We start from the raw sequence: 12,975 nt of genomic DNA, 5'->3' as shown, positions 1-12,975 counted from the left end.
TGCACTCATTCTGCACTTTTCATGTATTCATTTATCACTCATTCATCATCCTTCATTCATTCACTGGACATTTTGTGAGCACGCATTCTGCCATCTGCCCAGGGTATGAGTCAGACCCCTCCCTGCCTACCCTAGGAGTCCCTGGTCTGGAGTGGGGTCAGACAGACCAGAAAACTTATTGGGGGCAGCTTGGATGTTTAATCTCCCCACAGGGTGGGTTCCACGGCCTTGGTATCCCTGGCTGGGCCCTTCTGTGAACAGCAAAACACACACTTGGGCTGTGTGTGGGCCGTGCCTGGGCACGGCAGGGCCAGTGTGTGTGGACCTGGCCATGGGCATTTCCTCAGGCAGTCCCAGGCCCACGTGTTGCTGCCCAGACCCTGGGTGCCCAGAGGAAGTGGGAGTCAGACCTGGTAGGGGCCAGAGGCTGAGTCTAGAGAGTCTCTCACTGAGGAGGGGGCAGCCTGGTCCCCTGGGAGAAGTTCAGGGAAAGAGAAGCCACCCCAGACGGGCCTCAGAGGTCATTCTAGGCCACCCTCTATCATACAGGTGGGAATCCTAAGGCCCAGAGAGGGGAAGGGACTTGCCTGAGGACACACAGCGAGGGAGGGGACAAGCAGGGAGAAGAGTCTGGCCTCTTGAATACCTCTCTTGGATGACCTTTGGGACGCATACCTTGAACACTTAAAATTGACCTTCCTATCTCCCCAGGCCTGTTCCTTAGCCCGTGCCCCTGTCTCAGGATGGCACCCCTCCCCAGACAGAGACCTTTCTAGCTCTTAGTTGAGACCCCACCTCCTCCAGAAAGCCTTCCCTGGCTTCTCTGGCCCAGGGCTTAACTGGCTGCCCTGTGTTATAATCACTGGTTTATCATCTGGGTCCCACAAATGCAGGGACAGTTTTGCCATCACTCATCGTTCCGTCCCCAGGGCTTGGCGTGTGGACCCAGTAAATGTCTGTTCACGGAGCCTCCTCGGCAGCCCAGCCTCTGGTCCCCGGACCACCCAGAAGGAGGGCATTCTTTGTCCTTCTGGGCCCCTCCATTTGAAGGGTACCTAGGGCTGACTCATCCTGGGACCTGGCTGGGCACAGCATGGGGGATGGGGTCGTGAGACAGTTGCTGGACTGAGTGGTGACATGCCCGCAGCCAGCCATGTCCCTTGGCCTGTCTGAACTTGTTAACTCCAGGGAGAGGAGGCTCTGTGACGGCAACAGCTGAGGGGGGCCCCCTGTCAGCTCCCATCAGCAAGAGCCCTCTCTCCCCACCCTGCCTCCCATCCCATCTTGCAGGTCTCCACTGATCTGTCACCTCCTTCGAGAAGCCTTCCCTGATTGCCCAAACTAAACTCATCCCCTCTCAGAGTTCATCCCGTCCCCTCATCTGTTTCCTTTGTGGCTCTTATTGGGGACCTGTCACTGCCTAATTCATCAGTTTGTTTCCTGGGTCACTGCCATCTCTCTAATCCCCTGGGGAGCCCCGGGAGTTCGTGGACTAACCACAGCCTACACTTACATGTGCCAGTGGCGCACTCACCCCGGGCCCAGCTCCCAGGAAGCCTCTGTGAAGGCCACCTTGTCCCTGTTCAGAAGTACAGGACAGTGCCCCGGAGGGTGATCGCGGTGCAGACACGCGGACTTGGGCCTGGCAGCAGGGTCCTGGGGGGCCAGCTGTAGCCAGTCACTAAGCGTCCTGGTTCCCCACGCAGCCTTGGCAGACCCCCAATTCTGACTTCATGCCTTGTCTGTCTACTGAGCAGATGCAGTCTCCCCACTTAACAGAAGGGAAGACTGAGGCCCAGGTATGCAGATAGAGAGCACAGACTTGCAGAGCCTTGGAACCAGACTGGGGGTCATGGGAAACCATAAGCTAAGGCTCTTGCTGTCCAGGTAGGGAAAACGAGGCACCCCAGAGGGGCAGGGCCCACCTGAGTTACTGCCAGGGCAGGGCCTCAAGGCCGGGGAAGGGGGCTGCTTTTCCCCTTCTGCTAGTGCCCCAACCTTGGGCTCCAAGGAGGCTGTGGAGCTGTCAGGTGGGATCAGCGGGGTCCTGGCCTCATCTCCCTAGATTTAATTAACAGGCCTTTCATCTTTGTCCTGAAGGAATCTGCTATCTTCTGTCTTTTTAATTAGCGTTCATTAAGCAAATCAGAACAGGGTTTTTCTCCTTCCTTTCTTTGCCTGGAAATTTTTAACCCTTGGTAGGGGGGCTGTGCGGAGGGTAGTCTGCCACGTCTGCTCACAGCCCCAAGCAGGAGGCCAGGCCTCTGCAGAGATTCTGCAGGTTCCCAGCATAGGCATACCCCCCATCAGCCACACACAGATACTGGCCCTTCCTCCCACACCACCTCCAGGCTGGCCCCCTGGATTCCACCCCCATCCATCTTCCCGAAGGAAACTGACCTCAGCTCTGCTGCTGAAGATCCTTCCCGGGCTCCCTGCCACCACTAGGGCAATGGGGTAGGATCACAGGCAGATTGTGGGATTGGGCCTTAAAGCTCTAGGCTGCAGGGAAACTGAGGCTAGGTGGTCCATAGCTTCTGTGGGCTACAAAGACTGGGTTTCTGTCATGTGTGTGCAGAGGGGCCCCTGGCGACAGGGCACAGTTACCTTTACTGGGATCATGGTGAGTCCTGCTGGGAGGTTACAGTCGGAGCCTTCTCTCGATGGACGGTTGGTAGCAGGCCTCTTGTCGCCCAGTGTCCCAAATGGTGATGTCCACAGTTCTGCCCATTCCAGGTCCCTTTCCTGCGGTCACAGAGGTGTTCCTTGTCTCTTTGTCATGCAGATTTGGGGAGTTATCCTGAGATTTTGTGGGTTCACAGACACCCCATGCTTAGGGGGTCATACTTTGCTTCCCAGCATCTATAGATCCCAGTCCCTCCCTGACTCCCATTCTGGGATGGGAGGGACCTGGTCCTGTCCCGCTGTGCATGTGTTTTCAGCAAACCACTTCCCCTCTCTGCGCCTCAGTTTCCCCATTTGTAGGGCCAGTGCCCTGCACCCAGTGATTTTATTCTGGTCTCTGGACCACCGGCTGCACAGGGACCTCCGCCCAAGGTGTCCTTGGCCGCCAGGGGGCGAGAGGGGCCAGTCCCGTAATGTGGCCAATGTCGCCACCTGGTGGTGGATCCTGGGTGAACATGAACAGCTGGATGTGGCGCTCAGGCAGGAGAAACTGGAAAAGCAGGAAGCAAGTGGGAGCCTGGTAGGAGAACGGGACTGAGGTCGCCAGCAGAGGTAGGATGGCCCTGTTGCCAGGAGCTGGGCAAGGGCGCTGAACGCCCAGCTGGCACCTCATCTCCTGCCCACTCCCTGTAGAATCAGCCTTTGCCAGGTGCGTGGTTCCTGCTTGTCCCCCCAACATTCCCTGAACTACACTCAGTGCGGGCTCTGGGGACACCAGGGTGAGCCACACGAAGTCCCTGCCCCACGAACCCCCAGCTCCCTCAGACCCTCTGCAAGCTGAAGCCCCAGCTCATCACCAGGGCGCCCCACACCCCACATCATCTGGCCTCCACACTCTGCTCCAGCCTCAGCCCCCAGGACCAGCCCCCACCCCGAGCGGCAAACACACGACAGACTTGCCCTCTGAGCCTTTGCTCGTGCTGTGCCTCCTACGCAAAGCACACTCCAACTCCAGGCAGAGCTAGCCGCCGCCCACCCGCACCCACACCCCAAGCCCCAAGATGTTCACGGACATCTATGCGTATAGATGCACTGGGAGGGGGTGTCTAACTCTCCTCCACGTCCTGCTCCAGCTCAGTGCAGGGGACACAGCGGGCAGCGGTATATGTTCGCTGAGGAACAGCTGATGGTGAACACACGGCCCCAACCTGTCTTATACACTGGGCAAGAACGAGCCTGGGAATACCGTCAGCAGGCTGCTTCTCAGGCCATGCATGACCTCCCTCTCCAACCAGACGCAGGGCTCGCGGGGGGCAGGAAAGGGTCTTCATGACAGTGATAGCAATGTACCGCACATGTGGTCTGTGCTGGGCTCTGGGCCAAGCGCGTGGCAGGTGCTTGGCTATATCCAGCAGGAAGGACTGAATGCAGGGAATGAAGGGCTCAGAGGATGGCTGGAAGGACTGGAAGGGCTGACAGCTAGGACGCCGCAGAACTGACCCACCTGGGAAGCTGCCACCACCGGAGGCTCTGGGAGTTCGCCCTCTAAGTACAAACCTAGGGGCCAGAGATAGAAGTCAAGACACCACTGCTGCCACCACCGCCCCACAAAGGCCTCTCCGGCCCTGCAGAGAGGGATGCGGGAAGCATGCTGCTGCAGGAAACGTCCTCCTCTGTGACCCCTCTGGCCACCAGAAGGGCAGAAGATGGCTTCCGCCCACTCCTACCTTCCGGATCGCAAGTAAGGACATCCGACTGGCAAGACCTAGTCTGCATCTGGGACCCTAGCTGCAGAGTCTTAGCATGTCAGACCATTTATTTCCGTTCTCCTTAGAGTTTTCTGGAAGGGCTGCTAGGCTTCATCAACTGTTTCCCTTCGCATCTATTATTCTAAGCATGTGGCTTTTCTCCCTGGATTTACTAATTTTAGTGAAAGGAGAGTAAAAGGGGGCAATAGGGGGTGGGCAGGGAAGGCCTGGTACCCTCGGTCACAAATGTCAGGTTAGAATCTCTTTGCTTGGAGCGTAGACAGCAGGCATCAGCCGGAGCACTGTCCAGACTTAATGGGGAGGCGGAAACCAGAGGAGCCATCCCCGCAATCTGCCTTGGGTGACTGTTGCTAGGAGGAAATGTGCCATGAGAAAGACCAGTTAGAAAGACCCTTTACTTCAGGCCTGGCAAGACCCTGGTGAGCCGTTCCCACTTTAGGAGCCGCCACCGACAGCTCACAGGGTGGAAATGCCCCCGCGTCATTACCGATCCCATTTTACAGATGAGGACGCTGAGGCTGCGGGAGGCCAGGGTCCTGCGGCGGGCCCGGAGGCAGCGGGGGCACTCCCGGGCACGTCCACCAGGTGGGGGTGAGCGCCCAGGGACCGCGCGGCCGCGAGGTGGGGGTGCCGCCCGCCCCGCCCCTCCTCACCTCTCCCCGCTCCGCCCCTCCCTGCCCCGTCCCGCCCCTCCCCACCTCGCCCCGCCCCGCCCCGCCCCGTCCGTGGGGCCCGCCCGCCGTGGGGCGGTGGGGAGGCGGGTCCGCGCCCACCGCCGCCCAGCCGGCGGGGCAGAGTCGGGGCGCGCAGGGCTGCGAGAGCGAGCGCGGGGCGTCGGGGCCCGGGGCCATGGCGGCGGCCGCGCTCCTGCTGGGCTTGGCGCTGCTGGCGCCGCGGGCGGCCGGCGCGGGCATGGGCGCGTGCTACGACGACGCGGGGCGGCCGCAGCGCTGCCTGCCGGTGTTCGAGAACGCGGCGTTCGGCCGGCGCGCCGAGGCCTCACACACGTGCGGCCGGCCGCCCGAGGACTTCTGCCCGCACGTGGGCGCGCCGGGCGCGGGGGCGCAGTGCCAGCGCTGCGACGCCGCTGACCCCCGGCGCCGCCACGACGCCGCCTACCTCACCGACTTCCACAGCCAGGACGACAGCACCTGGTGGCAGAGCCCGTCCATGGCCTTCGGTGTGCAGTACCCCACCTCGGTCAACATCACCCTCCGCCTGGGTAAGCGCCGGCTCGGGCCGCGGGCGCTGCCGCCGCCTCGTCCCCGGACCGCAGCCCGTCGGGGTGCTGCGCGCCCTGGGTTGGCTGTCGACGGGACGGGGCCCGTGCTCCACTCCCCCCCCAAGACGGGGAACTGGAAGGGTGGACTGATGGGTGCCCCCCCCCGGGGGGCTGGCAGGGGCGGGAAGCCTCCCGGGAGCCCTTCATAGAGCAGTGGGTCTGGATGCAAGGACCGTGCCCTGCAACGGTTGGGTCCTCCTAGACCCAGAGCTTTGCGGGAAGGGGGGACCCACCCGGAGGTGCACTAGTCCGCGCTCTAGGGCAGGAGCTCGTCAGCGTGGATCATCTGGTCGACTCTGGGGGCCCATGAATCCCCGGGGCTGTGTGCAGTCCTGGATGTATTCTTGGGGCTAGGAGACATTCGCCTCCCGGAAGGTTTAGCCCCTGAGCAGGAGCGAAGCTTGCTGTTGGGTGGCTGGACTTGATGGCATGGCCGCCCTGCTCTGCCCCGCCCGCGCCTCCCTCCCCTCGGCCCCTCAGACCCCTGGGCTCAGCCTCCGGAGCCTGGACCCAGCCCTTCACTCCCGTTTGGGAATGGGATTATCCCCTTCCCCTTCAATTCCAGCCCAACCCAGGTCCTCCCTGGGCCCCAAGATGTGCCAGGCACTGAGCTAGACGTCTTCTCTGTTGCAGCCCTTGGCGGGGTGGGTCCACCCGTTTTACACTCCCTTGTCTGTGGGTTTGAAATCTCCCCAAACTCTGAAAATTCAAGTGTTTTTGTAACTCATTTTGGCTGCTAAACCGGACCCGAGGCTATTTATAGACCTTGTTTATCCTAGTTAGAGTGAATATTCATACATTTTGCTACTGAAATCTCATTTAAGTACAGCCTGTGGGGGCAAACCCAGCTGGGGGTGTTAACACAATCCGTGGTATAAGGACTACATCATCTCTCTAAACTCGAAAAAATTCTGAGTCCCAAAACACATCCACAGCTAAGCAGTTTGGATTAGGGGTTATGGAACCCCAGTTTCCAGATGAGAAAATTGAGGCTCAGAAAGGTTAAGTGTTTTGCCCAAAGACGCACAGCTGCTAAATGAGTGGATAGGAACATCCGTGTGTATCCAAGGTCAGAGCATAAATTCCTTTACATGAACCCCACCCAGCCATGGAATCGGCTCATCCCAGCCCTGGGTGACAGTGCATCGGGGAGGCCTGGGAGATGACATTGAAGTGAGGTGGGGGTGGGGACACTGAGCCCCTCAGCAGAGCAGGCCAGTTGTGGGCTGTCATCCCCAAGAAGCTCAGCTCCCTGGGGTTTTGTCACCTTCACTGGCCTGTCAGGACCTCTAGATGGGGCGGGGTCTCTCCCCAGACGGGTGACAGGAAACCAGCGTGGGGAGAGAGTCTGGGGGAGCTGGCTGGACGGGGCTGGCAGAACCCCAAGACCACTGGGGAAGGAATCTGGGACAGGGTGGGGGCTGTGGGGGGTTACGCTGTTCCATGACGGAGGGTGGGGGCTTGGCTGACGTGTTGCATGTGTCTGTGGAACGTGGGGGCCGGCAAGAGGCTCAGCCCAGGCTCAAAGTGGGGGGCGGGCGGGGAAGCACCGTGGGTTTGGGGCAGTTCCCGTTTGCGGAGCACTTGTGTGCGGGGACCCTGTGCTTGGCTGGGTGACCTTGCTGAGCTTTGCCTGGGATCCTTAGTGGCAGAGAACCTCATGTTCACAGCCACACGCATCTACTCACACTCATATGCTCAGCCACATGCTCATACACAGTCACTCACATACGTCTACTCACACTTGTGTGCTCACCCCCACACATCTCACATTCATGCACAGCCATGCACGTCTGTTCGCACTCATACACTCGCACACATCTACTCACACTTATGTGCTCGTCCGCACACATCTAGTCACACTCACACACACTCACACACATCTACTCACACTCGTGTGCTCACCCCCACACATCTGCTTGCATTCATGCTCAGCCATACACGTCTGTTCGCACTCATACACTCTCACACATCTACTCACACTTACGTGCTCGTCTGCATACGTCTAGTCACACTCACACACATCCACTCACACTTATATGCTCACCCTCACACACACACATTCACTCACATATACTCATACTCACACACGTCCTCTCACACTCACATTTACTCACGTGCCCACAACCACACTTGTGTCCACACCCTCACCCTCACACATCTACTTATGCTCACACATATCTACTCACCCATATGCTCACTCACACACCTTCACTCATTCACACTCACACATTCACATACATCTACTCACACTCACACATACTCACTTGCACACTTAAGCTCTCACACACTCGTATAGTCACACTCAACACACACACGCATGCGCACACACACACACCCCTTACCCTGAGCCAGTGTTCTTTCAGTCACCTTGCGCGGCACCAGGCATATAGGAGGGGCTCTGGAATGTTCCTAGGAATGAAGAAAGGAAGCCTGAATGAATGGATGGCGGTGTCCCTTCCTCTGTCCTGTGCTTCTGGACCCGGCTCGGGATCTCGTTGGCCTGCTCTGGGAGACAGAGCAGAGTAGAAATCACAACACGAGCTTTGGACGCAGGCACAGCTCAGCCCCTCATTGGGCCAATGCTGCCACCTCTTTGTGCCCCCATGTCCTCCCCCATGAAATGGGGCTGAGACCGGCCACCTCCCCCGCGGTGGTGCAGGCTCCGTGAGCTCAGGTTGGCCACGTGCTTACAGGAACCGTGACAGTCCTTGTGTGTGGCCAAGGCCACTCTGCTGAGAACAGCTCAGGGCTGAGGTTCCCCTGGGGGTGGCCTCTATGCAAGGATTGGGAAACGCTTGCCGAGCTGGCTCCCCAAATCTGTCCTGACCCTGGGCCCTGTTTCCGCACTGGGCACGCCAGAGACCTGCAGCGGCCCCAGATTTAGCCCATTTGGGGTTCCGTTCAGCCTTGGTTTGCCCCATGCTGAGCTGTGGATTGCACAATACCGGAGGAAGGAGAGGTCTGGGCTTGTCAGGGTGTTCCCAGTGGAGGCCTCCATCCTCTCCCCCTGGTCCTCAGGCCACTTCTGCTGGCTCCTAGCAGCTCTCCCACTCCTCGGGGCTCATGGGAGGGGAGAATGGGTGGCTGGCTCTGGCCTGCGGCCCCTGGAGGGAGTGGGGTAAGAGGCAGGGGAGGGAGGGGTGGCTGGTCAGCCCCGGGATGGAGGTCGCTGCTTTCCCAGCCCCCTGTGAGCTCGCAGACATCTGTTCCAAATCCCGGAGTCGCCAGGCTGAGCCTTCCTGTCTGGGATGAAAGGCAGCGTCAGGGTCTGGCTGTCCTCGCCCTCCACCGAGGCCCAGGGAAGGGGGCAGGCTGGGGGAGGTGCATGGCCATCAGGGGTGACACTACTCCGGGGGCTCCCACCAAGTGCTGAGAACCCCAGCCCAGCCTGAGGGCTTTTACAGGCAGGGAATCTGAGGCCCTGAAAGTAAAGTCAGCTGTCCAGGGTCACTCAGCCAGTACTTGGCAGGCCCTGGGGTCCCGCCCAGACAGCGCTGCCCTTGGGAATGAGAAGATGCCAGGTTAGGCTGGTCTGAGCCTTGGCTTTTGGTAAGGGTGGAGAGAACCTCCCTTCTTGTTTGAACACTTCCTTGGATTTCTGAGAATCTCCTGGAATAACAGGAAAACTCTCAAGTCTGCAAGCAGGTGAGCACTGAGCCCTGGAGAGGGGGTAGTTGCAGGGGTAAGGCAGGTGGGCTCTTGCCTGCCCCCTCCCCAGGCTCAGGTCTGACTGCCATGTGCAGGCCTTCTCTGTGCCTTCGTCCAGCTGGCTGCCTGAAGCCTGAGCTGAGCCTCGGCCGTGCTGGCCTTGGGGTACGGCCTGCCAGGAGACGGGTCAAGCCCAGGATGACATGCATGAGGATTTACGCTCTGGGAACACACATGGTTAGCCAGCCTCACTGATAAAAGACCAAAGGATGATTTGGCTCAAGGGGGCAGCACAGGGCAGCCAGGAGGCTGGACGGCTGGAGCAAAGGGGACAGGGAGACTGGGGGGCCTGGTCTGGGTGGGGGCTGGACGTCAGGAGGACCCTGCCGGCCTCTGCGGAGCCCCGAAGCCAGCTGGGTCCCCTGAGCTTTGGCCGCATTGTGTCTTCCTGTCGAGTGGGCGGCCGTGTTTGCGTTGGCTGGGGCTGGGGTGCCGAGTCCTCCTTCCTTCTCCCTGGAGGGTCTGGCGGGAACGCTGGGCTCTACTCAGATCAAGGGTCAAGGCAGCAGCCTTGGTTTGCGTCCACCCACAGAAGCAGTCGCCGCACAGCCCCTGGGCCCAGCTGGTCCTGTCCGCCTCACCCTTGTCTGGGCTGCTCAGGACTGACCCAGGATTTGCAGGAGCGAGAAGTCCCAAAGCTCAGTAGAGTGCCTGCTGTGTGCTAGGCCCTGTGCCAGGCCCTTGGGATGCAACCGTGGACAAGCCACTGTCTGCCCCTCTCAGCTTAGAGGCGCCCTCCTCCAGGCAGCCCCCCGCCCTTACCCCTTCACAGCGGGTCGTGCTGCACTGGGGTTTCGGTTTGTTTGTGTCGATCCTAGCTCTGAGATGCAGAGGAATGCCTGTTTGCACAGCTGTACCACGGCGCTCAGCCCAGGCCCCCTGCGCAGGGGTGCTTGCTAAACGTTGGTCGCGTGAATGATGGGACAGCAGCTAGCATTTAGCCGAGTACATGCCGTGTGCGTAGACCGTTCCACGTGCTTTGCAGGCATTTACTCCTCAAGCCCTGTTATTACACCTGTTTTGCAAAGCAATAAAAAAAGGAAAGGAAGATGAGGCCCTGCCTTCAAGTCACTTGTCCAATGACCCCCCCCCCCAGGTTAGGTATTTTGCCCAAGGCCAGGTAAATGGAGCCGGACTTGAACCTCAGCGCATCCCAGCCACACCCACACCGTATCCTGCACTGGGAACAGGGGAGCGAGCGCACGAGTGCAGGCGCCGTGACTTCCCAGCCTTCCAGATACAGCCCAGACTCCTGAGCTGTGCGTTCACGAGGGCCTCAGCCCTCCTCCTGGCCCTGCCCTGCTCCAGCCTCCCCCCTCCAGCCACTTCACCCCTGCCTTCCCCTGCTCTCCGTCATCCCCATGCCAGCCCCGCCACCACGAGGGCTCCTGTTGGAACCCTGGTCAGCGTTCGGGACTCCCCCTGCTCTTCTCGCCCGGTCTCCCACCTGAGCCCTTGACCAGGTCATTGGAACACCCAGCTGAATGTCAGCCAGGGGTCGTCACACAGGCCTGAAACCTGGGGTCCGAAAGTCAAGGCGCCCACGTTCCCAGCAGCACTATTCACAGTAGCCAGAGTGGAAGCAACCCGTGTCCGCGAAGCGACGAACGGCTACGCGAAACGTGGCCCAGGCCCACGACGGAGTGTTGTTCAGCCTGGGACAGGAGAGAGGTTCTGACACCTGCGGCAGCGTGGGTGAACCCGGAGGGCGTCACGCTGAGAAGGGCAAGTGCTGGGTGCTTTCGCTTCTAGGAGGCCCCGAGAAGAGCCTGGTTCTTAGAGATGGGAAGTAGAATGGTGGGTGCCCAGGTCGGGAGGGGGAAGTTGTTCCCGGGGTGAGGACTCTCATTTGGGAAGACGAACAGAATTCTGGAGGTGGTTGGGGGTGAGGGCGCACAGCAGTGTGAGTGTACTTACTTCCCGTGAACTGTGTGCTTGAAAGAGTTAAGATGGGAGCACCTGGCTGGCTTTGTCAGAAGAGCATGTGACTTTTTTTTTTTTTTTAAGATTTTATTTATTTATTCAACAGAGATAGAGACAGCCAGCGAGAGAGGGAACACAAGCAGGGGGAGTGGGAGAGGAAGAAGCAGGCTCCCAGCGGAGGAGCCTGATGTGGGGCTCGATCCCAGAACGCCGGGATCACGCCCTGAGCCGAAGGCAGGCGCTTAACCGCCGTGCCACCCAGGCGCCCCAGAAGAGCATGTGACTCTTGATCTTGGGGTTGTGAGTTCGATCCCCACCTTGGGTGTAGAGATAACTTAAAAAAAACTAGGGGCTCCTGGGTGGCTCAGTTGGTTAAGCATCCAGCTCTTGATTTTGGCTCAGGTCATGATCTTGGCTTAGGTCACGATCTTACGGTCGTGAGATCGAGCCCAGCGTTGGGCTCTGCACTGGGCATGGAGCCTGTGTATGATTCTCCCTCTCCCTCTGCCCCTCCCCCCAATCACTCTCATGCACTCTCTCTCTTTCTCAAAAAAAAAAAAAGTTAAGATGGCAAATTTTATGTGTATTTAAAAGTAGAAAGGAAAGGCGTCGTCCTCCCATCTTTCCATGCACCAGAGCAAGAAACTTGGGTGTCAGCTGTGTTTCTTCCCTCCTTTGACCTCAGCATTCACCAGATGACTAGATTGTTCTCTGGAATATCCTTCATGTTTCCCCTCCTCTTCATCATTTTCACTCAGTCCCTCATCTATTCCTTGATTCATTGCAGTGGCCTTGAATGCCCTGCCGCCTCTCTTTGCAAACGTGTAGTTTGCACATTTCAGTCACCTCTCAGATCAGACCTCAGAATCCTTCTTAACACAAAGCCCTAGGCAATAATCAATCAGCAACGGAAACTGGTTGCTCTTCCCAGGTTAGACAACATGCTTGACAATCTTGATCCATATTTAGGGTATAGACTCTTTTTTTTTTTTAAGATTTTATTTATTTATTTGACAGAGAGAGACAGCCAGTGTAAGAGGGAACACAAGCAGGGGGAGTGGGAGAGGAAGAAGCAGGCTCCCAGAAGAGGAGCCTGATGTGGGGCTCGATCCCAGAATGCTGGGATCACGCCCTGAGCCAAAGGCAGACGCTTAACGACTGTGCCACCCAGGCACCCCTAGGGTGTAGACTCTTGGTCCAAAGACTAGAGAACTGTGACAGGCCCAGCCCTCAGTCAGCTGGGCTCTCATGGTGTCTGTCATTGTGCTCATGGGGATTCCCTAGCTCCTCACAGGACTCACTGTGCCCCGGACTGCCAAGAGCTGGGGTGAGAGAGGAAGACAGGAATAGTGAATGACCATGATAAGGCCAAGTGATTCCCCCATAGGCTGGGAGCAGCTCTCCCCACCTGGTTCTCATGCCCGCAGTGGGCAGGGCAGCTTCGCCCACACATTCCCAGCTCAGCTCCCCACCCTGCCCCCTCCGGCCCCACCCCCGGGCCACTGCTTCCCAGATGGCTCCAATTAAAGAGCTTTGTTTTGTTTCCACTTTCCCAAAATAAGCCTCTCTGTTCCGAGCTCATTCTGCTTGGTCAGTGCCGGATGTGGGCCGGCTTGGTTTTATGACTGCCCTGGTGTCATTCCTGATGGGCTTTATGTCCCAGCT

The 12,975-nt window shown here is 58.8% G+C and overlaps 1 protein-coding gene across 2 annotated transcripts in view; it reads left to right on the top strand.

The window, feature by feature from the left end:
• The first annotated feature begins 5,190 nt into the window (after positions 1 to 5,190).
• LAMC3 (laminin subunit gamma 3) overlaps positions 5,191 to 12,975 on the top strand; it is a 56,611-nt gene continuing 48,826 nt past the window's right edge. Inside the window, exon 1 of one of the 2 annotated variants that reach the window (XM_045771159.2) lies at positions 5,191 to 5,616. In XM_045771159.2, the coding sequence (XP_045627115.2) occupies positions 5,244 to 5,616 (373 nt within the window). In that variant the 5' untranslated portion in view covers positions 5,191 to 5,243. The remainder of the gene's footprint in view (positions 5,617 to 12,975) is intronic. The other variant, XM_045771161.2, reaches the window with a different exon arrangement.

This window comes from Ursus americanus, chromosome 18, assembly GCF_024610735.1.
Source record: "Ursus americanus isolate L20-20 chromosome 18, mUrsAme1.1.p, whole genome shotgun sequence".
Lineage (NCBI taxonomy): Eukaryota > Metazoa > Chordata > Mammalia > Carnivora > Ursidae > Ursus > Ursus americanus.
The sequence above is the reverse complement of the archived record's forward strand: the minus strand, read 5'-3'. Positions and strand labels throughout refer to the sequence as shown.